We start from the raw sequence: 23,152 nt of genomic DNA on the forward strand, positions 1-23,152 counted from the left end.
ATCTGGTGGGATCTCTGTTAGTATGTGTTTACACAACAGAGGTATTGAGTTACGTTGCAAAGAACGGTTCTATTTAGGGAGGCTGAAAGCAATTTTGCAATGGAACATCAACAAAATCTCGTATACTTGAGGCAAAGTGAAATTCACACCAGTTCCTCCATCTATCATCATTCTATTATGCAGGACGAACCGCACGTCTATGGGTCATCCACACAAAAGATTATTGATCTGTGTATTTGAGTAGGTGATTGTATATGTATGCATATATATATATATATATATATATATATATATATATATATATATATATATATATATATATATATATATATATATATAATATATATAATTATGTATATGTATATATATATGTTCATGTATATATGAGTACGAATATATATATAACATTAATAATTGTGTAACTAGCGTCAAAAGATTGTTATTTGTTTAGGTAAAGGAACTAAAGGGTTCAGTTCCTGAACCGATTATGTGCCTCTGTAACCCTTTACACCACCACCCACGGGATGGGTATGAGGTTCATAATAAAGAAAGGAATTGAAACTGAATTGATCGGCTGTGTTGAAGTATACGGTTCTCTGGGCATACACAGAGAGTTGTATATATATATAATGGATCGGCTTTATGTATAGCGGACACTGTTAACAGAGGCAACGATTTTTATTTTCCAATTTGTATTTTTTTCAATAGTGCTAAATTGTAAATCAGAGAGAAAGAGAATTATTTTTTTTTAGCGAAGCATATTCTTGGACGCCATCAGGAGAGTTCCATTGAGCGGATGGTGGGAGTGGCACTGAGGGGAGTAAGGCACAGAGTGGCACTGAAGGGAGGGAGGCACAGTGGCACTAAGGGGAGGGAGGCACAGTGTGGCACTGAGGGGAGGGATGCACAGAGTGGCACTGAATGGAGGGAGGCACAGTGGCACTGAAGGGAGGGAGGTACAGTGGCACTGAGGGGAGGGAGGCACAGAGTGCCACTGAGTGGAGGGAGGCACAGTGGCACTGAGGGGAGGGAGGCACAGAGTGCCACTGAGTGGAGGGAGGCACAGTGGCACTGAGGGGAGGGAGGCACAGAGTGCCACTGAGTGGAGGGAGGCACAGAGTGCCACTGAGGGGAGGGAGGCACAGAGTGCCACTCAGGGGAGGGAGGCACAGAGTGGCACTGAGGGGAGGGAGGCACAGAGTGGCACTGAGGGGAGGGAGACACAGAGTGGCACTGAGGGGAGGGAGGCACAGAGGGCCACTGAGGGGAGGGAGGCACAGAGTGCCACTGAGGGGAGGGTGGCACAGAGTAGCACTGAGGGAAGGGAGGCACAGAGTGGAACTGAGGGGAGGGAGACACAGAGTGCCACTGAGGGGAGGGAGACACAGAGTGGAGGGAGGCACAGAGTGCCACTGAGGGGAGGGAGGCACAGAGTGCCACTGAGGGGAGGGAGGCACAGGGGGCCACTGAGGGGAGGGAGGCACAGAGTGGCACTGAGGGGAGGGCGGAGGTAATCATAATATATTACTCAGCACTCGTAGTAATTCTTGATAATTACAACATCTGCTAATTGAGGTGTAATTACTCTCAATTAACATAACAGAGCCAAGTAGGCACACTGAAACAACCAGACTGGCACTCACACTGACAGACAGAGCAACTGAGAACGAAGGGGAGATAGGGATAGTGAGAATGATAGTGAGAGAGAGGGAGAGTAGCTCACCTGGCACCCCTGGGGAGTCGCCAGTGCCAGAGAGCCACATCCTTCCACTCTGTCGCTCGCTGGACCCACTACCTGTGATATATGACTCCCCGTGTGCCGCGGGCCGCCTCGCCCCGCCGCCGCCCCGCGCGATAATCGCCCTTAGTTAGGGATGACACAGAGTCGAACACGGCGGCTTACACACCCGGGGGGTTACACACACTTGCCCAGCTACCTGTGCTGCATTGTTATTCGTCCGGCGCCCCAGCCCGGAGTTGGTGAGACCGTTGGGGTTAGTTTGGTCCTTAGTGCATGGGGCGGTAAGGGCGGGTGTGGCGCGGCGGGCCGGCGTGGAGTAAGCTCCCCAGCCCGTGTGTAAAAACCCGGATGGTGGCTGTGCAATCAGTGCCAGGGTGACAGTGGTAACAAGCTGTAGAGTCGTCACGGCACCCTCGAGACCTGGCACTACACATCCCCCCCCCCTCCCTCACTCACTACCTCACCTATACCCACCTTCCGCCTCCTCCTCTTCCTCATTTTCCTCCTCGTCTTCGTTCACGTCCTCCTTTTCGGCCTTCTCCTTCTCTTCCTCTTCCTATCCCTCTTCCTATTCGTCCTTCTTTTCCTTCTCGTCCTCCCCCTCCTTTTTCTCCTCTCTCCTCCTTTTACCCTACTAGTTATTCTTTCCCTGCTACTATTACTTCCCCCATCACTAAGCTTAGCCCTCTTCTCCTCCCTTTCTTACCTGTCAGTCCTCTCTTGTTCTCTCTGTCTCTCTCTCTCTCTCTCTCTCTCTCTCTCTCTCTCTCTCTCTCTCTCTCTCTCTCTCTCTCTCTCTCTGCCATTTCTCATTTCCTCTCTTTTTCAGCCCTCGTATAATTCGGCAAGTAATTCAACTTCCTTCCTCTTTCTCTCTCTCTCCTTACCTTCATTCCTCCATCCCTCCATTCCTTCCATGCCTCACTCCCTCACCCACTCACTCATTCATTCATTCATTCATTCATTCATTCATTCATTCATTCATTCATTCATTCATTCATTCATTCATTCATTCATTCATTCATTCATTACTACCTCCCTCCCTCCCTCCCTCACTCTTCTCCCAGGTCCAGGATGCTCACACTGGTGGCGGGAACAAACATAAACATCCAACACAATCCGACACAATATAATCCAGTCGAAGCGTTCGCGACGTAGTAATCTCGTTCGTGTAAAATGTACTATGCATGATGACGTCAAAAAACGGGATTAGCCTGTTAAAATTCCGAATTTGATCCCATAAATCTTGATTGGTTTTGACGTTTGTGATTTCGAGTGGAGGGAATTGCAAGGGGAAGTATTGGGGAATATGGGATAAATGGGTGAGGTTAATGGAGGGGGGATTGGGGAAGGAGGGAAAATGTAGAGGAATCTGTAATGGGGTGGGGTTGTGGGGGGTGGGGGGGGGGGCAGGAGGAACATTTTACTAAAGGAACTTCCTGAAGACGTTTTGGCTCATACAAGGCATTTCCATTTCATTTACTTATTATGAATCCTATACCCATCCCGTGGGCGTTTTTTTATTATTATTATTATTATTATTTTCTACCACAAACGTGGCCACACATTCCCGTGGGCGGTGGTGGAAAGGGTTCCAGAGGCACATAATGGGTTCAGGAACTGAACCTCATAATACATATACATATCAATAAGCTTTTTATTTCACAAGTGATTCAAGAAGACGCTCACAAGGCAGCTCCACTTGATATCCACACAAACTCATTCATATACGTGAATGACAGAAATATGTGTAGTAGCCATAATAGAGGAAAAATAAATTGATTAGAAATGCGGGGTCCAAGAGCTAATAGCTCGCTCTGCAGGTACAAATAGTGAATACACACATACACACACACACACACACACACACACACACACACACACACACACACACACACACACACACACACACACACACACACACACACACACACACACAAGTACTTAATGGCGGAAACACACACTCTGCAGGTACAAATAGTGAATACACACATACACACACACACACACACACACACACACACACACACACACACACACACACACACACACACACACACACACACACACACAAGTACTTATTGAAGTACTTAATGAAACAGACAGAGAGAAAGATCTAGGAGTTGATATCACACCAAACCTGTCTCCTGAAGCCCACATAAAGAGAATAACGTCTGCGGCATATGCGAGGCTGGCTAACATCAGAACGGCGTTCAGGAACCTGTGTAAGGAATCATTCAGAATCTTGTACACCACATATGTAAGACCAATCCTGGAGTATGCGGCCCCAGCATGGAGCCCGTACCTTGTCAAGCACAAGACGATGCTGGAAAAAGTCCAAAGGTATGCTACTAGACTAGTCCCAGAACTAAGAGGCATGAGTTATGAGGAAAGGCTGCGGGAAATGCACCTCACGACACTGGAAGACAGAAGAGTAAGGGGGGACATGATCACAACCTACAAAATCCTCAGGGGAATCGACCGGGTAAACAAGGATGAACTTTTCAACACTGGTGGGACGCGAACAAGGGGACACAGGTGGAAGCTGAGTACCCAAATGAGCCACAGAGACGTTAGAAAGAACTTTTTCAGTGTCAGAATAGTTAACGGATGGAATGCATTAGGAAGTGATGTGGTGGAGGCTGACTCCATTCACAGTTTCAAATGTAGATATGATAGAGCCCAATAGGCTCAGGAATCTGTACACCAGTTGATTGACGGTTGAGAGGCGGGACCAAAGAGCCAGAGCTCAACCCCCGCAAGCACAATTAGGTGAGTACAATTAGGTGAGTACACGCACACACACACACACACACACACACACACACACACACACACACACACACACACACACACACACACACAACTAAAATAAATGGCATGATCTCGGATGCAATCTTTCCAGAGGGGTATCAGGTGATAAGAAAAGAAAGGACACAGAGACAGGGAGGAGGAGTGGCACTCCTAATAAAGCGGAAATGGAAGTTTGAAAACCTGGGAAATCGGATTACCAATGAGAGCACAAGTTCCACACATGGAACTCTGACAGCAGATAAGAGGAAGATTGTGATCTTGGTAATCTACAATCCCCCACCAAACAGTAGAAGACCCAGGAAGGAGTATGATGACAACAACAAGGCATGCATAGATGAACTGCAGAGGGCTGCAACATTAGCCCACAGAATGAGTGCGAAGCTGCTGATCATGGGGGACCTTAATCATTGCGAGGTAAATTGGGAATCAAGGCATCCCCATGGCGGGGGACGAAACGCGGGGAGCAAAGTTAGTAAATGTTATAGACAGGAATTTCCTAACACAACATGTAAAAGAAGACACAAGGGAAAGAGGAGGGGATACACCGAGCCTATTAGACCTGATTTTCACCCAGAACGTAGAAGACCTCGAGAATTTGGAACATAAAATACCTCTATGGGCCAGTGACCATTGTGTCCTAGTCTTTGAGTACATGGTGAAACTCAAACTTGTGACCATGGAACAAGAGGTCTGGGAAAGGAGAGTTGACTACAGGAAATAGGACTACAGGAGGATAAGGGACTATCTTGGAGAAGTGCAGTGGGAGGAAGAACTTAGAGGAAAAACAGTCCAAGATATGATGGACCTAGTCACACGGAAATGCCAGGAGGCCGAAGAGAGATTTATACCAAGAGTAAAGGGAAAAAGTAAGAGGGAATATAATAACCCATGGTTTAATAGACAGTGTCAGTAGCAAAACTGAGAAGCAGGAGGGAGTGGAGGAAGTACAGAAGACAAAGGACAGAGGACAACAGGATCAGATGCAACAGAGCTAGGAACGATTACATCAATATAAGAACATCGGAAAGGAACTATGAGAACGAGATTGCGATCAAAGCAAAAAACCAACCTAAATTAATACACAGCCATATAAGAAAAAAAATGTCGGTGAACGACCAAGTGACAAGACTAAGGAAAACAGAGAGGGCATATACAGAAAGTGACAAGGAAATCTGCAAGGCACTGAATGCCAGTTTCCATGAAGTGTTCACAACCGAGCCTGAGCAGCTCCAATTGTTAGAAGAGATTTCCCTAGATGAAAGACTATCAGATATAGAGGTGACAGCAGAGGAGGTAATGAAACAGTTGACAACACTGGATGTAACTAAAGCGGTTGGACCAGACAAAGTATCACCGTGGATACTAAAAGAGGCAGCGCAGGCTCTCAGCGTGCCTCTGGCAAGGATCTTTAATGAATCACTTATGTCGGAAGAATTGCCCAATTGCTGGAAGAGGGCAAATGTTGTACCGATTTTCAAGAAAGGTGATAGGGAGGAGGCACTTAACTATAGACCTATATCACTGATAAGCATCCCCTGTAAAATACTGGAAAGAATAATTAGGCTAAGACTGGTTGCACACCTGGAGAACGTTAGGTTTGTAAACAAACATCAACATGGGTTCTGGAAAGGGAAATTTTGCCTAACAAACCTTTTGGAATTCTATGATAAAATAACGAAGATAAGACAGGACAGAGAAGGTTGGGCAGACTGCCAAAAAGCCTTTGATTCAGTACCGCACATGAGACTGCTATTCAAACTTGAGAGGCAGGCGGGAGTGAGTGGAAAGGCCCTAGCATGGGTAAGGAACTACCTAACAGGAAGGAGCCAGAGAGTTAGGGGCGAGAGTTAGGACTGGCGAACAGTAACGAGTGTTCGGTTCTGGGACCAATTCTATTTCTAATATATGTTAACGACATGTTTACAAGAGTAGAGTCCTATATGTTGATGTTCGTGGATGACGCAAAGTTGATGAGAAAAGTTGTGACAGATGCGTTTCCTGAAAAAGGATTTACTTTGAACATAATTCAGTGTGCCAAGTCCATCGTGTATACTGAAAGAGAACACAGTGGCGCTTGTCTACGCCCTTCAGAATTATTACCCCCCTCCCTTCCCTTCCCGTCTACCTTCCCATGTAAGTTAATTTAAGATAAACTTGAGCTTCGTCTTGAAGCCAAGTATAATGCCTTAAGCCAGATTGATATTCTAGTCAGAGAGCATTCAATCTCCCAAACTATATACCCTGATGGCACCCCTCCACCTCCTTCCCCCCCGTCCCCTGCTGGTGCCATAAGTGCCGGCAGTGTTAGACGTCAACTATAAAGTATATTTGCCTGTACCTTCCTCTCTTCCATCACACCACTTGATAATGGTCCACGACGGACCGAAACGTCGTCGTTTCTTCATTTTCTGATGTGTGGTTTGGCCATCAACTATAACTCCTACCTCCAGAGCGGGGCTTATAGGCCTATAGTTCTTCCTTTGAGAGTGTGGCCCATGGGCCAAGTTCCTGCTTTGAAGGTGGTGTCTACTCTCTTGACTCCTGATTTAAGAGTGGGTTCCGTAGGCCTAGCTCCTACTTTAATAGCTGGGTCCATGGGCCTAGCTCCTACTTTAATAGCTGGGTCCATGGTCCTAGTTCCTACTTTTAGTGGTATCCATAGGCTTAGTTCCTTATTTTAGAGTTGGGTCCATAGGCCTCGATCCTGCCTTAATTGGCTTCCCAAAGTCACGAAAAGTAAACATATTAAGTTAATCGAAGCCCCCCTGAGCCAACTGTACTGACTCTCCCCAGGAACCACCCCACAAAAGTTATCTCACGCCCGGGTATCTACTTATTGTTACGGTAAGTAGTAAGTAGTCCAACCTCTTGGACTGGACTGAGAATTTCCTGCCCACCTAACCTATCAGAGGACCCTTAACTTACTGTAGTTGAAGAAAAAAAAAATCCTAAATTTATATTCATTTTTTTTTCATTTTCAAATTACGTCCATATTCGGCCATACGGGCAAACGGCCAAAAGGGACGTTCTTTTTAAGAGAACGTAGGTTAGCTTAGCATTTTAAAAGCACTACAATCACCTTCTGTGGTTGATTGTTCAATAAATCACTGAACTGTATGTTTAATAAATCTCTCACCCTGTCCATGGAGGACAGAAGAAAATGTATATATGCTGTAGATGTCTGGCCACGTCTGTGGTCGAAAATAATAATAAAAAAAAAGTCCACACCTGGTAAATATTAGGGCGACGGGTTCCAAGTCTACCCACTGAAATAATTATTTACGAGACCAGTATAGTCGACCTCGTCAGATGCTCGACACGGAACGTCAAGACACTTGTAAAGGATGACTGATCAACCGTGCTGAGTCGTGCGTGAGAATGCAAGCAACGGCGTCTAATAGCCTGGTTGTACACACCATCAACCATTAAGCCCGGTCTCGCGAGCGTTCCCAAACTCAAGAAACTGTCGGACTAAAGTGCCTTATCCTAACCTACCAGGAGACCCACGGACAGAAGACGGGACAGTATGATTTCGCGAGCCGTTTCCATTTTCTAGTACGACAGTTAGTGGCCTTAGGTAAAGGCTACGTCAAATTGCGACATGCTATTAGGAGGACGAGTTGACCCATTACCTACAGGACAGAAAACCAAGAGTCACGAGGTATCGAGCTTGGAAGAATTTGAAAGAGAGAGAGAGAGAGAGAGAGAGAGAGAGAGAGAGAGAGAGAGAGAGAGAGAGAGAGAGAGAGAGAGAGAGAGAGAGAGAGAGAGGGCGCTGCTAGGGGTCAGTGTCAGGAGCCAGCCAGGGAGGCAGACACACACCACTGCCATCTCCATCCACAAAATAGAAGACCAGATTCTACAAAGAATTCGAATGTCAGGATGATACAATTATGTGGCAACAACAAGGCTAGTGGGAGGGGCATGCAGAGCCAGAACTCACTTTTCCCTGTAGTCACTGTTAGGTAAGCACTGTCAGGTAAGAAGGCCTGGTCAGAGACCGAGCCTTTGGGACATTGATACTCGGAACCATCTAGGGGTGTAGCCACACCTAGTTCATTTTCTTTAGTCCTTCTCCTTCCCTTTCACCCTTCTCATTCACTCTAATCTTCCTCCTTCCCTCTAATCTACCTCCTTCAATCTCTCCCCTCGCCTCCCCTTCTCCTCTTCCTCCATCCCTTCCCATCTCTCGCCATCCCTTCCAATCTCCCTTCCCTCTCCGTCTCTCATTTAACTTTCCTTCACTATCTTACCCTTTCTTCCTCTGTTTCCCCAACCTCTTCCTTTTCTCACCGTCCCTTCCCCTTCCCTCCACCCCTCACCCCCCCCCCCCCATCACCCCACTTCTCTTCCTCAAACACGAGAAACAAATTAGATTTGAATGTAGTTGAGTGGAAAACAGCGTCAAATGGTTGTTAGTTGATGGTGCGTGGTTGATGACCTGTGAGTGGTCCACACACCTGAGGTGACTGTGGTAGTGGTCCACACACACCTGAGGCGACTGTGGTAGTGGTCCACACACCTGAGGCGACTGTGGTAGTGGTCCACACACCTGAGGCGACTGTGGTAGTGGTCCACACACCTGAGGCGACTGTGGTAGTAGTCCACACACACCTGAGGCGACTGTGGTAGTGGTCCACACACCTGAGGCGACTGTGGTAGTGGTCCACACACCTGAGGCGACTGTGGTAGTGGTCCACACACACCTGAGGCGACTGTGGTAGTGGTCCACACACCTGAGGCGACTGTGGTAGTGGTCCACACACACCTGAGGCGACTGTGGTAGTGTTCCACACACTACAGGAGAGCAAGTAGAGTGGCCTACTCTAATTCAATATACAACTTCAAGAACAAGTTTTACAAAATCATAAAAAAAAACCTAGAGTCTATAGTGACACGAGATGATGAAGAGCCGGGGCCCAAGAGCTAATCCACGCTTTTCGTAAGCACTAACACGTAAACATCATATGATAACATATACACAACGTGTTATAATGACAAATGATCTCCCTTTTAATAGTTATTACTTATTTGAAAAAAAATCCCCTTGTTTAATGCACTATTACACTTCTCCAACCTCTCAACTCTAATGGGAATGTCTCTCTTTTTTTATTATTTAATTCTGTCACTCATGAGGAAATAATTGATCTTACATTTAAACGAGAATATATATATATATATATCCCTTCTTCCCCTTATCTGATATAATGCATATATTTTTTTCCCCTTTAGGATACTCCCCTCATAAAGCTATTTTTTTGTAGAGAGTACATTATGCTTTCCCCTCATCCTCTTCCCTCGCCTGCCTACTCTCCCCGGGCACCGCCTTTTAAGATTTCCCCTCAGACGGCGCCAAGACATGGAAACACCATTTTCGTACCGTGGAATTTCCTCTCCACCCCCCTTCCCCTTCCCCCTTCCGTTCCCCTTACCTTTCCCTTCCCCTCCCACCCGTCAAGTAGTGACCGACAAGTTTCCACCACTACCACCGGTGCCCACAACCGGTCTCCTTCAACACTCAAGCAGGGACTTGTCTAAGGGTGAGGGGGCTTGTTTAGGGCTTGTGGACTGTAATTCGGTCATTTAGGGTCATTCTGTTCTTTAATTGGACAGTTCAGGGTCGTGTTCTTTAGTTGGATAATTTAGCCTTCTTATATATATATATATATATATATATATATATATATATATATATATATATATATATATATATATATATATATATATATATATATATATATATATATATATATATATATATATTGTACTTCTCTTCATAGTACAACGCATTTTGACGTCAAAATCTCGGACAAATTAATGTGCACTACAAATCACAGCGGCTCACAAGCATTCACGTTTTCTACGTGTGGTCGATAAGTTTGGTTCGATCGTTTCAGTGCACCATTTTCTGTCCCTTGTGACAGGAGGAGGAGAGGACGGGCTGGTGGTTGGTGCCTGTGGCAGCCGCCAGGTGGGCGGGATGAGAAGTTGGCTGTTAGGGGGATTAAGCTCTTGATTTTATGTGGTGTTGCCTAACCCAGCGGGATTACGAGAGAGTATTATTGCTACAGTTATCGCTTGCACCTGCGCCACGGAAAACGGGAATGGGCGTGCCACAGTTTGTAAAAGGTAATGGAACTTAGGATACGACCTCATAATCCTCTCCACCGAGGGAGAGGTGTTGATGTAAGTGACAATTATTGTTATATATTCTTTTATTAACTGGTTTGCGAGCAAATTTCGTCACTAGTGATACGAGTAAATGGATTACGGCCTTACATTCCCGTCTTTCATCTAATTAATTTCGACATCATTAATAAGCTCATTATCAGGCTTATTGATGATAAGCTGGATATCTTATAAGGATTTTGATGATTTTGATGTCAGGTTGGGGTCAATGGTCAGTGTTGGGCAGAGGTTAATGTGGGGGTCAGACTGGTCAAGGTGGGGTAAGAGGTCATAGTTGGGTCAAAGGTCACCATGCATGCTCTTCAGCTGTGACTCGGGCTGGCATTTGGTGACTTGTGGATAGTCATGCCCAGTGACTAGTGCCCAGTGACGAGCAGTCGTCACCGTCTTGCCCCAAGGGGGGGAGGGGAGGAGGGATGGTCGTCATCTTCATGTCCTCTAAGTCTTTCTTCTGCCTACTCCTTTTCTTTCTGCTTATTCTTTTTACTCTTCATTGTCCTCCTCTCTTTCCTTATATATTTTTGTATTCTGTTCATCATCTTCTGGGCCCTCCTTCTCCTCCTCTTCTTCTCATTCTTCCCCATACTCGTTCTTCTCCATTCTGCCTCTATTTATCTTCCTCTTCTCCTTTCACTTCCGTCTTCTCTTCCTCTGTCCCTTCTTATATATACATAACCATACATAACACACATACATTTTGTAATATATACATAATACGTACATAAGTACATATTATGTACTTATGTACGTACATAAGTACATAATACGTACATAACACATTACATTTTGTAATATATATTATTAGCCCCATGATTGTCACCAGTGGGAAGGAGCGTTTGCTGACAGCGGCGGCGTGTAGCTGTACACCTGCTTTATGGCTTGCTTCTTCATGATGGATTATTGCGAGAGTCGACCTTGTGTGACGGTGTTACTTGCCACTTTCTTTCCGACCCTGCAACGTGGCCGTCCTTACTGGGTAGTAAAGTCCTTATATTAGTACTTCCACGCAGTAATGTCGCGCTTTGAACAAAAAATTAAATTGCGTAATTTTCTACCTTTCCTTTTTATACTTTACCAGATAAATTCTGGTCAGTCATCCATCTGCCCCAAGCGCCAGGACCAGTAAGGCTTGCTCGCCTGGGCTCTGAGTAAGGAGGAATGGGTCTTATGGGGCGGCTGTGGCTTAGCGTTGTGAGGAGAGCTGAAGAGATAGCGGCCAAGTTTAAAGGGATTCGAGGCTCTTGTCGTCAAAAAAAAAAAGCGCGCGCGTCCTCTCGATTTAAAGTTTTCGCGGGAAATTGATAAGCAGATGATATTTAGGTTGTGGTAGGGAGGGTGTGTGTGTGTGTGTGTTGTTTAGGACGGGCCTCTGTTTACCTGGTTGCGGGGGGGGGGGGTGTTGTATTGTGGTTGCTAGGGGTGTTGTAGTCTGGTTGAGGGGGGGGGGGGGGGTGTTGCAGTCTTGTTCCTGGATTGTTGCAGTATCTTTAGCTGTGGGTGTTGCTGTTTGTTTGCTTGCCTTCCTGTTTGGTTACTATCTATCTTTCATGTTTGCACAAACAGTAGAGGGCTCAACAGCTCTTGTTTACACTAATGAGTCACAATAGCTTGGTTGAACTACCCACAAATTTCACTTATGTGGGCTGAGTTATTTATTAATATGTTTATAGCTTAATTGTTATGGGTGTATTTGGTTGTATTTGTACTACAGCTGCAGCCGTAGCCAGCTGTGAGCCAGACCTGCAGCCGTAGCCAGATGTGAGCCGGACCTACAGCCGTAGCCAGCTGTGAGCCAGACCTGCAGCCGTAGCCAGCTGTGAGCCAGACCTACAGCCGTAGCCAGCTGTGAGCCAGACCTGCAGCCGTAGCCAGCTGTGAGCCAGACCTACAGCCGTAGCCAGCTGTGAGCCAGACCTACAGCCGTAGCCAGCTGTGAGCCAGACCTGCAGCCGTAGCCAGCTGTGAGCCAGACCTGCAGCCGTAGCCAGCTGTGAGCCAGACCTGCAGCCGTAGCCAGCTGTGAGCCAGACCTGCAGCCGTAGCCAGCTGTGAGCCAGACCTGCAGCCGTAGCCAGCTGTGAGCCGGACCTACAGCCGTAGCCAGCTGTGAGCCAGACCTGCAGCCGTAGCCAGCTGTGAGCCAGACCTGCAGCCGTAGCCAGCTGTGAGCCAGACCTGCAGCCGTAGCCAGCTGTGAGCCAGACCTGCAGCCGTAGCCAGCTGTGAGCCAGACCTGCAGCCGTAGCCAGCTGTGCGCCGGGCCTACAGCCGTAGCCAGCTGTGAGCCAGACCTGCAGCCGTAGCCAGCTGTGAGCCAGACCTACAGCCGTAGCCAGCTGTGAGCCAGACCTGCAGCCGTAGCCAGCTGTGAGCCAGATCTGCAGCCGTAGCCAGCTGTGAGCCAGACCTACAGCCGTAGCCAGCTGTGAGCCAGATCTGCAGCCGTAGCCAGCTGTGAGCCAGACCTACAGCCGTAGCCAACTGTGAGCCAGACCTGCAGCCGTAGCCAGCTGTGAGCCAGACCTACAGCCGTAGCCAGCTGTGAGCCGGATCTGCAGCCGTAGCCAGCTGTGAGCCAGACCTACAGCCGTAGCCAGCTGTGAGCCGGATCTGCAGCCGTAGCCAGCTGTGAGCCAGACCTACAGCCGTAGCCAGCTGTGAGCCAGACCTGCAGCCGTAGCCAGCTGTGAGCCAGACCTGCAGCCGTAGCCAGCTGTGAGCCAGACCTACAGCCGTAGCCAGCTGTGAGCCGGATCTGCAGCCGTAGCCAGCTGTGAGCCAGACCTACAGCCGTAGCCAGCTGTGAGCCAGACCTGCAGCCGTAGCCAGCTGTGAGCCGGACCTGCAGCCGTAGCCAGCTGTGAGCCAGACCTGCAGCCGTAGCCAGCTGTGAACCAGACTTGCAGCCGTAGCCAGCTGTGAGCCAGACCTGCAGCCGTAGCCAGCTGTGAGTTTCTTGGCTTCTCCCATCACCGGCTCCTTCCCTCCTATCTTGACTCTTCCTTCCGTCCCCTTGTCATATCCCACTCTTTAATTATCCCCTCCTTTTTCTTTCTCCATTTTCTTTACAAGGTCATTCTATATATATATTCCTCTGGCTTTTCCCCCTTTCTCCCATGTTGTCCTCCCATTTCCCATGTTGACCTCCCATCTCCCATGTTGACCTCCCATCTCCCATGTTGTCCTCCCATCTCCCATGTTGACCTCCCATCTCCCATGTTGACCTCCCATCTCCCATGTTGACCTCCCATCTCCCATGTTGACCTCCCATCTCCCATGTTGACCTCCCATCTCCCATGTTGACCTCCCATCTCCCATGTTGTCCTCCCATCTCCCATGTTGACCTCCCATCTCCCATGTTGACCTCCCATCTCCCATGTTGACCTCCCATTTCCCATGTTGACCTCCCATCTCCCATGTTGACCTCCCATCTCCCATGTTGACCTCCCATCTCCTATGTTGACCTCCCATCTCCCATGTTGTCCTCCCATCTCCCATGTTGACCTCCCATCTCCCATGTTGTCCTCCCATCTCCCATGTTGTCCTCCCATCTCCCATGTTGTCCTCCCATTTCCTCCTCTGGTTCATCCTTTCTCGCAATCTTTTCCAGTCTCCCATTATAAACCTTCTTTTCCTTCTTGTCTTATCGCTCTATGATGTTTCCTCTCTTCTTTCACTCTCCTTCCCCGTTTCGCTTCCCTTTCTCTTGCTGCTTTGTTTACCACTTTTCCATCCCTTTTTCTGGTTGTTAATACCTTGCTTTATTCTCCCCTCTCACCTTTCTTCCTTCCCTTTTTGTTTTTCCCTCTCACAACCCTCCTTTCCTTCTCTTCCTATTTCTCTACTTTACCTTCTCCCAATTATTCCCATAATCTGTCCCTTTCGCCAGTTTCTGTTCCTTCACTCTCAGCGTTCACTGCACTCCTTTTCCACCTCTTCTGTGTCTCTATGTCCTCCCTTTCTCTCCACGATGTCCTTTCATTTTTTTATCCACTTTCCTCACTTTACCCCCCCCCCCTTTTTCAAACTTTCCCTCTGTATACCTTCTCTTTTCCCCTCACATATCTCTTATCCCTCCTGCTTGCCCCTCACTCCTCTCGTAATCTGTTTCTCTTCCATTTCCCTTCCGTCTCCCGGCCTAACTGCTGCTCGCTCCTTTTCCTCTCCATCGTCTCACTGTTCTTCTTTCCCCCTTCCCCCCTCACTCGCTCCCCTTCTCTCTCTCTCGCCTCGTCCCTCCCTATCCCCACCTCAGGGAAGGGTGGAAGGGAAAGGGGAGGGGGGTATCAAACCTGAGTGATTGATATACCACCTTATTTTGTCGGTGTGAAAACAATGAAGTTTTCCCAGGGTAGGGCTGGCCCACTCTCCATCCATCTTCCCCTCTGACGCCGCCTCCTCCTCCTCGCCCTGGGGAAGCGAGGGGGAATTATAAACTTTAGGGCTAATGGGGGGAAGTAAGGCGGGAATAATGATGAGAAGAATGAGGGGTCACGAGGGCAGGGAGGAGTGCCCCCTCATATCCCCGTTTTCTATGCATTAAGATATGGGCGTTGCAACCCGTTCTCGCACTTGCTTATAGTCAATATTGGCTTATTTAGTAAGTGCATATGGTGACATACTAATTGATTGTGAATATTTTAGTTTACCTTGAAAAGCTTCATAGAAAACACCGACCTCACCTAACCTTCTTAGTATGTTAAGATAAGCATCTTATTGCTTCTTATTTACAATTATTACTTAACCTATACCCTTGTATAGGTGACTTAATTTTTTTTCACTTTATATTCTAAGAGAAATAGTAAAAAAAAAATTCCCCATTTGGGTTTAGTTCTTGACGGTTGAGTATTTATTTAGATTTGAACAATTTGTAAATTATCATTAATATCATTAATTATCTTTAATTAAATGTAATTGATAATTATAATCAGTCCGTTGTCTCAGTGCCTCCCAGGGTTAAAGATGCAGTGGTTTAGCTTAATCCAAAGCGTCAACAGGTGTATAGCCAGACCACCCAGCCCATGTTTGAGCCATTACTACGCGTCTCACCTCAGTACTTCGGTGTCTTTAATGTCCATAAACCACCACAAATTTTACGGTGACGGCAGAAACGTACAGAAATGGGCGCTCGGTAAGAGGAAGGATTTGAATATATGTTGTTGCCTCTGGCTCAGTTATAGTTCTGGCGCCAGATTCATGAAGCAGTTACGCAAGTACTTACGAACGTGTACATCTTTCCTCAATCTTTGGCGGCTTTGTTTACATTTCCTCAATCTTTGGCGGCTTTGTTTACATTTCCTCAATCTTTGGCGGCTTTGTTTACATTTCCTCAATCTTTGGCGGCTTTGTTTACATTTCCTCAATCTTTGGCGACTTTGTTTACATCTTTCCTCAATCTTTGGCGGCTTTGTTTACATTTATTAAACAGTTTACAAGCATGGGTGGAAGCTGGAAACTCGGATGAGTCACAGAGATGTTAGGAAGTTTTCTTTTAGCGTGAGAGTAGTGGAAAAATGGAATGCACTTAAGGAGCAGGCGAAAACTTCCCAATCAACTGTTGTTATTGTTATAAACAGCCTCCTGGTGCTTCCGAGCTTATTAACTGTTTAATAATTGTAAACAAAGCCGCCAAAGATTGAGAAAAAGATATACACGTTCGTAAGTACTTGCGTAACTGCTTCGTGAATCTGGCCCCCTGGGAGTTTTGTTTCCTATCAAGGGCTATACACACCGAGAGGTATACCCCAGCTTCTTGGTGTATACTTTGAGAATTTACCTAAGTCCAGGACTGAAGTATAATTGCTGGTTGGTCAGTAAGACTCCAGACTGACTTTTAAGTTGCTGTTGTTGTTAAAGATTCGCTACCTGGAACCAAAAGTTCCAAGTAGCACGGGCTATGGTGAGCCCGCAGAGTTGACTTTTAAGGCTCCAGCTTTATGAGCCCAACACCGCGCTACGTTTTATTGTCTTTATTCTCAAGAGAAATAACAATGGTTCTCATGTTTGGGTTGTAGAAGGTAGAGTTTGGGTTGTAGAAGGTTGAGTTTGGGTTGTAGAAGGTTGAGTTTGGGTTGTAGAAGGTTGAGTTTGGGTTGTAGAAGGTTGAGTTTGGGTTGTAGAAGGTTGAGTTTGGGTTGTAGAAGGTAGAGTTTGGGTTGTAGAAGGTTGAGTTTGGGTTGTAGAAGGTTGAGTTTGGGATGTAGAAGGTAGAGTTTGGGTTGTAGAAGGTAGAGTTTGGGTTGTAGAAGGTTGAGTTTGGGTTGTAGAAGGTAGAGTTTGGGTTGTAGAAGGTTGAGTTTGGGTTGTAGAAGGTAGAGTTTGGGTTGTAGAAGGTAGAGTTTGGGTTGTAGAAGGTAGAGTTTGGGTTGTAGAAGGTAGAGTTTGGGTTGTAGAAGGTAGAGTTTGGGTTGTAGAAGGTAGAGTTTGGGTTGTAGAAGGTTGAGTTTGGGTTGTAGAAGGTTGAGTTTGGGTTGTAGAAGGTTGAGTTTGGGTTGTAGAAGGTTGAGTTTGGGTTGTAGAAGGTAGAGTTTGGGTTGTAGAAGGTAGAGTAGAAGGAAGGGGGTAGAAGGTAGAGTTTGGGTTGTAGAAGGTAGAGTTTTGGGTTGTAGAATGTAGAGTTTGGGTTGTAGAAGGTAGAATTTGGGTTGTAGAAGGTAGAGTTTGGGCTGTAGAAGGTAGAGTTTGGGTTGTAGAAGGTAGAGTTTGGGTTGTAGAAGGTAGAGTTTGGGTTGTAGAAGGTTGAGTTTGGGTTGTAGAAGGTAGAGTTTGGGTTGTAGAAGGTAGAGTAGAAGGAAGGGGGTAGAAGGTAGAGTTTGGGTTGTAGAAGGTAGAGTTTGGGTTGTAGAAGGTAGAATTTGGGTTGTAGAAGGTAGAGTTTGGGCTGTAGAAGGTAGAGTTTGGGTTGTAGAAGGTAGAGTTTGGGTTGTAGAAGGTAGAGTTTGGGTTGTAGAAGGTAGAATTTGGGTTGTAGAAGGTAGAGTTTGGGCTGTAGAAGGTAGAGTTTGGGGTTATAGAAGGTAGAGTTTGGGTTGTAGAAGGTAGAGTTTGGGTTGTAGAAGGTAGAGTTTGGGCTGTAGAAGGTAGAGTTTGGGGTTGTAGAAGGTAGAGTTTGGGTTGTAGAAGGTAAAGCTTTAGGTGAAACATGAACAATAGACAACATCACACTCACACTGGAGAAATACTTCCAACAACAAGTTGAGGAACCTGAAATAATTGATCTGGCCGTGCAGGATGACCCCTCTGTGGGGGAGGCTGGGCAGCCACGCTCACCTCGTGAACAACTGTCCGCTGTATGTGATGACTTGAGATCCCAGCTTCCTGCTTTCCTCCCTCCCTGCCTACTTCCCTCCCTCCCTCCTTACCTTCCTGGTTTTCTTCCTCCCTGCCTGCTTCCCCCCCCCCCCCACCCCCCGTTCTCTCAACGTCATCTTATTAATATTCATAATATGAAGACAGCATCTGGAGCCCGCAGGTGAGTGATTAGACGTGCACAAGATACGGCAGGTGAGGGGAGGGTAGGAGCACCGAGGGGAAGGGAGAGAAGGTGAGGGGAGGAGAAGTGTGTGGGTGGGAGAGGTTACGGTATATGAGGAGGGGTGAGGAAAGGTGAGGGGAGCAGGTAAAGGACCATAGTGTAGGGGAAGCGAGAGAGAGAGAGAGAGAGAGAGAGAGAGAGAGAGAGAGAGAGAGAGAGAGAGAGAGAGAGAATGAATGAGGAGACATGACAATGAAGGGGAGGGAAGGAGACGTGTGAAGGAGGGTGAGAAGACAGGTGAAGGAGAAAGAGGGAAGACAGGTGACGGGGGGGGGGAGACAAGTGATGGGGGGTAGACAGGTGACGGGGGTAGACAGGTAACGGGGGAAAGATGGGAGGGGACAGGAGACGGAGGGAGACAGGAGAGACGAGGGAGACAGGTGACAGGGGAGACAGGTGACAGAAATACAGGTGACGGGGGAAGACAGGTGACATAAGAGACGGGGGTGACAGGGAAGAGAGGCAACTACAATTTAGATTTTGTTGTTCCTGACATTGTGAAGGTCCTGAGGTGGGGGGGGCGGGGTCCTGTGTTGGTGCTGCTGCGAGTAAGGGGGGGGGGGGAAAGAGGGGCGGAGGGAGGGGGAGAGAGGACGGGGCGGAGGGAGGGAGGGGGGTTTTGCTTCATTATTATTTTTCTACCACAGACGTGGCCACCCATTTACAATGCTAATCAGCATATATACATTTCCTTCTGTCCTCCATGGACAGGGTGAGAGACCTGTTAAGCATATAGTTCAGTGATTTATTGAACAATCACCCACAGAAGGTGATTGTAGTGCTTTTAAGATGTTAATCTAACCTACATACATGAGTGCATAGATTTACGTCTGTCCTGCACAAGCAGCGTTCGAGGTATGTTCTTTTACAGTGTCATTTATGTGCGTTTACAAAGGTGCAATGCAATTCTGACCAGCCAACACATTCACTGTATACACATACCCCGTATACACATACCCTGTATACACATACATATTTCTTTCACCTGGGCACTGGTGGGAGACAGAGGCTCTGTCCACTCTAAGATTACCACTAACTGTCTCACACTCATGGGATCGGTAGTTCAAGACGCCTAGTGCCCAAGTGAAGGATATATATATATATATATATATATATATATATATATATATATATATATATATATATATATATATATATATATATATATATATATATATATATAATGTATATGTGTCTCTCCTAATTTGACAGGGAGATTGTTACTCTCTATATATATAGCTGCTATAGAAACTAGTTTGTTATTAAGAACTTATAACCACTGAAGGTGATTAAGGTGCTTTTACAAGCTCAGGTCATAGTTACCTCACACACATTGTATAGGAACACATTCATTGGGAGAGAGAGAGAAACTGGCAGGTGGATGGAGGGAGAGAAACTGGCAGGTGGATGGAGGGAGAGAAGAAGGGACGGAGGGAGGGACAGAAGAGGGGACAGAGGGAGGGAGAAGAGGGCAGGAACTGTGGGTTGGCTGGATGAAAGGGGGGTTGGGGGAGGGGGTTAGTCGGAATGGGCAAATGAAAAGGATAGGTGAGGTGTACGATTTTCTGACACGAAGTAGTGTCCCCTCACTAGTGAACAACGACCTTTCATCATACACTATACAGTGAACCCCTGCTGTTTAACGACCTCTCACCATACATCATACAGTGACTCCCCCCCCCCTAGTGTATAATTACCTGTCACCAGACATTATACAGTGCCTCCTCACTTATAACGACCCTCCACCTTACATTATACACTGACCTCGTGTAAAACGGACTTTTCACCATTCATTAACTACACAGTGATCCCCTTCGTGTACAACGCACGTCACCACACAGTGATGTGCGCCAGTGACACCTTCACCGTCGTGGCAGGTCACTGTAAACCGTCACTGTGGCTCTCCACCGGGCTTTAGGTCCCACCTGTTGACTCGTGTATAAGTACTAACAACTGCACCTGCATTCCTTGGGGCTCTTGTGCCCATTATCCTGGCACGCTGAGGGGCTCCGACCTCCGCCCCTCTTGTGGGGGCTCCGACCTCCGCCCCTCTTGTGGGGGCGAGGACCCTCTGGACCTCTTGAGAGGGGCGAGGACCCTCTGGACCTCTTGAGAGGGGCGAGGACCCTCTGGACCTCTTGAGAGGGGCGAGGACCCTCTGGACCTCTTGAGAGGGGCGAGGACCCTCTGGACCTCTTGAGAGGGGCGAGGACCCTCTGGACCTCTTGAGAGGGGCGAGGACCCTCTGGACCTCTTGAGAGGGGCGAGGACCCTCTGGACCTCTTGAGAGGGGCGAGGACCCTCTGGACGTCTTGAGAGGGGCGAGGACCCTCTGGACGTCTTGAGAGGGGCGAGGACCCTCTGGACCTCTTGAGAGGGGCGAGGACCCTCTGGACCTCTTGTGGGGGCGAGGACCCTCTGGACCTCTTGAGAGGGGCGAGGACCCTCTGGACCTCTTGAGAGGGGCGAGGACCCTCTGGACCTCTTGAGAGGGGCGAGGACCCTCTGGACCTCTTGAGAGGGGCGAGGACCCTCTGGACCTCTTGAGAGGGGCGAGGACCCTCTGGACCTCTTGAGAGGGGCGTGGACCCTCTGGACCTCTTGAGAGGGGCGAGGACCCTCTGGACCTCTTGAGAGGGGCGAGGACCCTCTGGACCTCTTGAGAGGGGCGAGGACCCTCTGGACCTCTTGAGAGGGGCGAGGACCCTCTGGACCTCTTGAGAGGGGCGAGGACCCTCTGGACCTCTTGAGAGGAGCGAGGACCCTCTGGACCTCTTGAGAGGGGCGAGGACCCTCTGGACCTCTTGAGAGGGGCGAGGACCCTCTGGACCTCTTGAGAGGGGGGAGGACCCTCTGGACCTCTTGAGAGGGGGGAGGACCCTCTGGACCTCTTGAGAGGGGCGAGGACCCCTCTAGACCTCTTGAGAGGGGCGAGGACCCCTCTAGACCTCTTGAGAGGGGCGAGGACCCCTCTAGACCTCTTGAGAGGGGCGAGGACCCCTCTAGACCTCTTGAGAGGGGCGAGGACCCCTCTAGACCTCTTGAGAGGGGCGAGGACCCCTCTAGACCTCTTGAGAGGGGCGAGGACCCCTCTAGACCTCTTGAGACGGGCGAGGACCCCTCTAGACCTCTTGAGAGGGGCGAGGATTCCTCTAGACCTCTTGAGAGGGGCTAGGACCCTCTAGACCTCTTGAAAAGGCAGAAGAACCTCTAATTTACCTCCCTATAAGAGACGATCCGTCTAGCAGCTACCTACACCCCCCATTCTCCCCTACATCTTGTAGTACAGCCCAACGTCTCCCCCTCCCCTCCTCCGCTTCCTTCCCCTCATCATCCCCACACCTACACCCCCTCTCCCCTCCCCTCTCCCAACACCTTTCCCAGCAGCTCACGACACGCGCCCTCCGCCTTACCCTAAGTCCTCCCCAACACTCGCAAATGGGTGAGAAATTCCCAGGCTTACTTAGGAAAAGGGAATCGTCTCCCCCACCCCCCTTCTTCCCTCTCATACCCCGCCCCAACTCCTCTCCTTCCCCTATCTTCCCTTCACTTCCTTCCCCCGTCTCCCCTGTTTAATAATTAATTATTACCTTGCGTAGGTAAATTACCTGCCTGTTGTTAGCCCCTTTTACCCTCCCTCTGGGAGGCCAGACCAGGGGAGAGGAAGGCTAAGAACCAAGAGGTAAACTAAGAAAGATTGATACAAGAGGAGATGGAGATTGAGTAATAAGAGGAGAGAGAGGAAAGGAGACATTCTTAAAGAAAAGAACAACTAGAAAGATGTGATGGAACTTCGAGGAACAGAAGTAAGGAGAAAGGGAAAATGAGAAAAGTAACCAAAATAGAATTAGAGAGGAAGAGGAAGGGAGAGGGTGTGAGAGAAGAGGTCCTGACACCAGGAGGATAAAATGTAATCAGTGACAATGGGAAATTAAAGAAGAGGGTGGAGAGGGAATAAAGAATGATAAGTAGAAGATAAGGACAGAAGGGAAAGCGAGGAGAGGTGAATGAATGAGAATAGCTAATGGATTATGGACGGAGGAGGCTACAGGAGAAGCAGGGGAGGGAGATCCACCCCACCCACCCCAACACCACCACACCCACCCCAACACCACTACACCCACCCCAACACCACTACACCCACCCCTACACCACTACACCCACCCCAACACCACCACACCCACCCCAACACCACTACACCCACCCCAACACCACTACACCCACCCCAACACCACTACACTCACACCAGCACTACTACACTCACACACACACACCAACATACACCAACACACACCAACTTGATGTATCAGTGAGAAGGTACAGGGAGCTGCAGGGCTGGGATGGAGCCAGCGTCCTCTCTCCCACACACGCGCATTGGTTGCTGCCTCACTCCTGCAACTCCAGTGTACAAAAATATACATATATAAATAAATAAATAAACAGACACAACACAAAACACTGGCACTACGTCATCTATTTGTCGTCATTAAGAGAGTGATTAGATATATCCATACTGTTGTATGGCTATGTTGACTGCTGAACCCCGGTCAACACGGTATTTAAGCTGGTAGATGTTGCCTTCGCATAGGAAGGAAAGGTGCCCAAACACTTGGACCGTCGGGGGATCGAACGCTGACCTGCAAGAAACAAGACCGTCGCTTTACTGTCTAGTCAAAGTAGAGTAAATAAGTTAGAAAAAGTAACAAAATCTAGTCGGAACGCAGTGAACAGCTCGCCTCACTCTCACACTGTTCTTATACATGACTACTCTCTCTCTTTCAGTCTCGCGTCATACCTTGCCAACGACCCCATATTAGCATGAAAATTGTTTGGGCATAAGTCAGGTGTAAATAAAGCCGCTCACACGCAAACTG

General features: G+C 48.0%; 2 protein-coding genes across 2 annotated transcripts; both read right to left on the reverse strand.

The window, feature by feature from the left end:
• Positions 1–16,697: 16,697 nt before the first annotated feature.
• On the reverse strand, positions 16,698–17,903 carry LOC138367270 (DNA-directed RNA polymerase II subunit RPB1-like). Its single transcript, XM_069328686.1, has one exon. It carries the CDS (start codon positions 17,901–17,903, stop codon positions 16,698–16,700), a length of 1,206 nt encoding a protein of 401 aa, XP_069184787.1.
• Positions 17,904–20,264: 2,361 nt separating this feature from the next.
• Positions 20,265–23,090, reverse strand: LOC123760724 (uncharacterized). The gene is made up of 2 exons (XM_045746509.2): positions 23,074–23,090; positions 20,265–21,438 (listed from the first exon to the last, which is right to left on the reverse strand). Exons 1-2 carry the CDS (start codon positions 23,088–23,090, stop codon positions 20,265–20,267), a joined length of 1,191 nt encoding a protein of 396 aa, XP_045602465.2.
• Between the last annotated feature and the right edge of the window lie 62 nt (positions 23,091–23,152).

The sequence above is a fragment of the Procambarus clarkii genome, chromosome 21, assembly GCF_040958095.1.
Source record: "Procambarus clarkii isolate CNS0578487 chromosome 21, FALCON_Pclarkii_2.0, whole genome shotgun sequence".
NCBI classification, from domain to species: Eukaryota; Metazoa; Arthropoda; class Malacostraca; order Decapoda; family Cambaridae; genus Procambarus; species Procambarus clarkii.

Bases quoted from the DNA above. Each gene is read 5' to 3' on its own strand.
- LOC138367270 (XM_069328686.1), bottom strand. From the start codon at position 17,903: ATGTTGTCTATTGTTCATGTTTCACCTAAAGCTTTACCTTCTACAACC.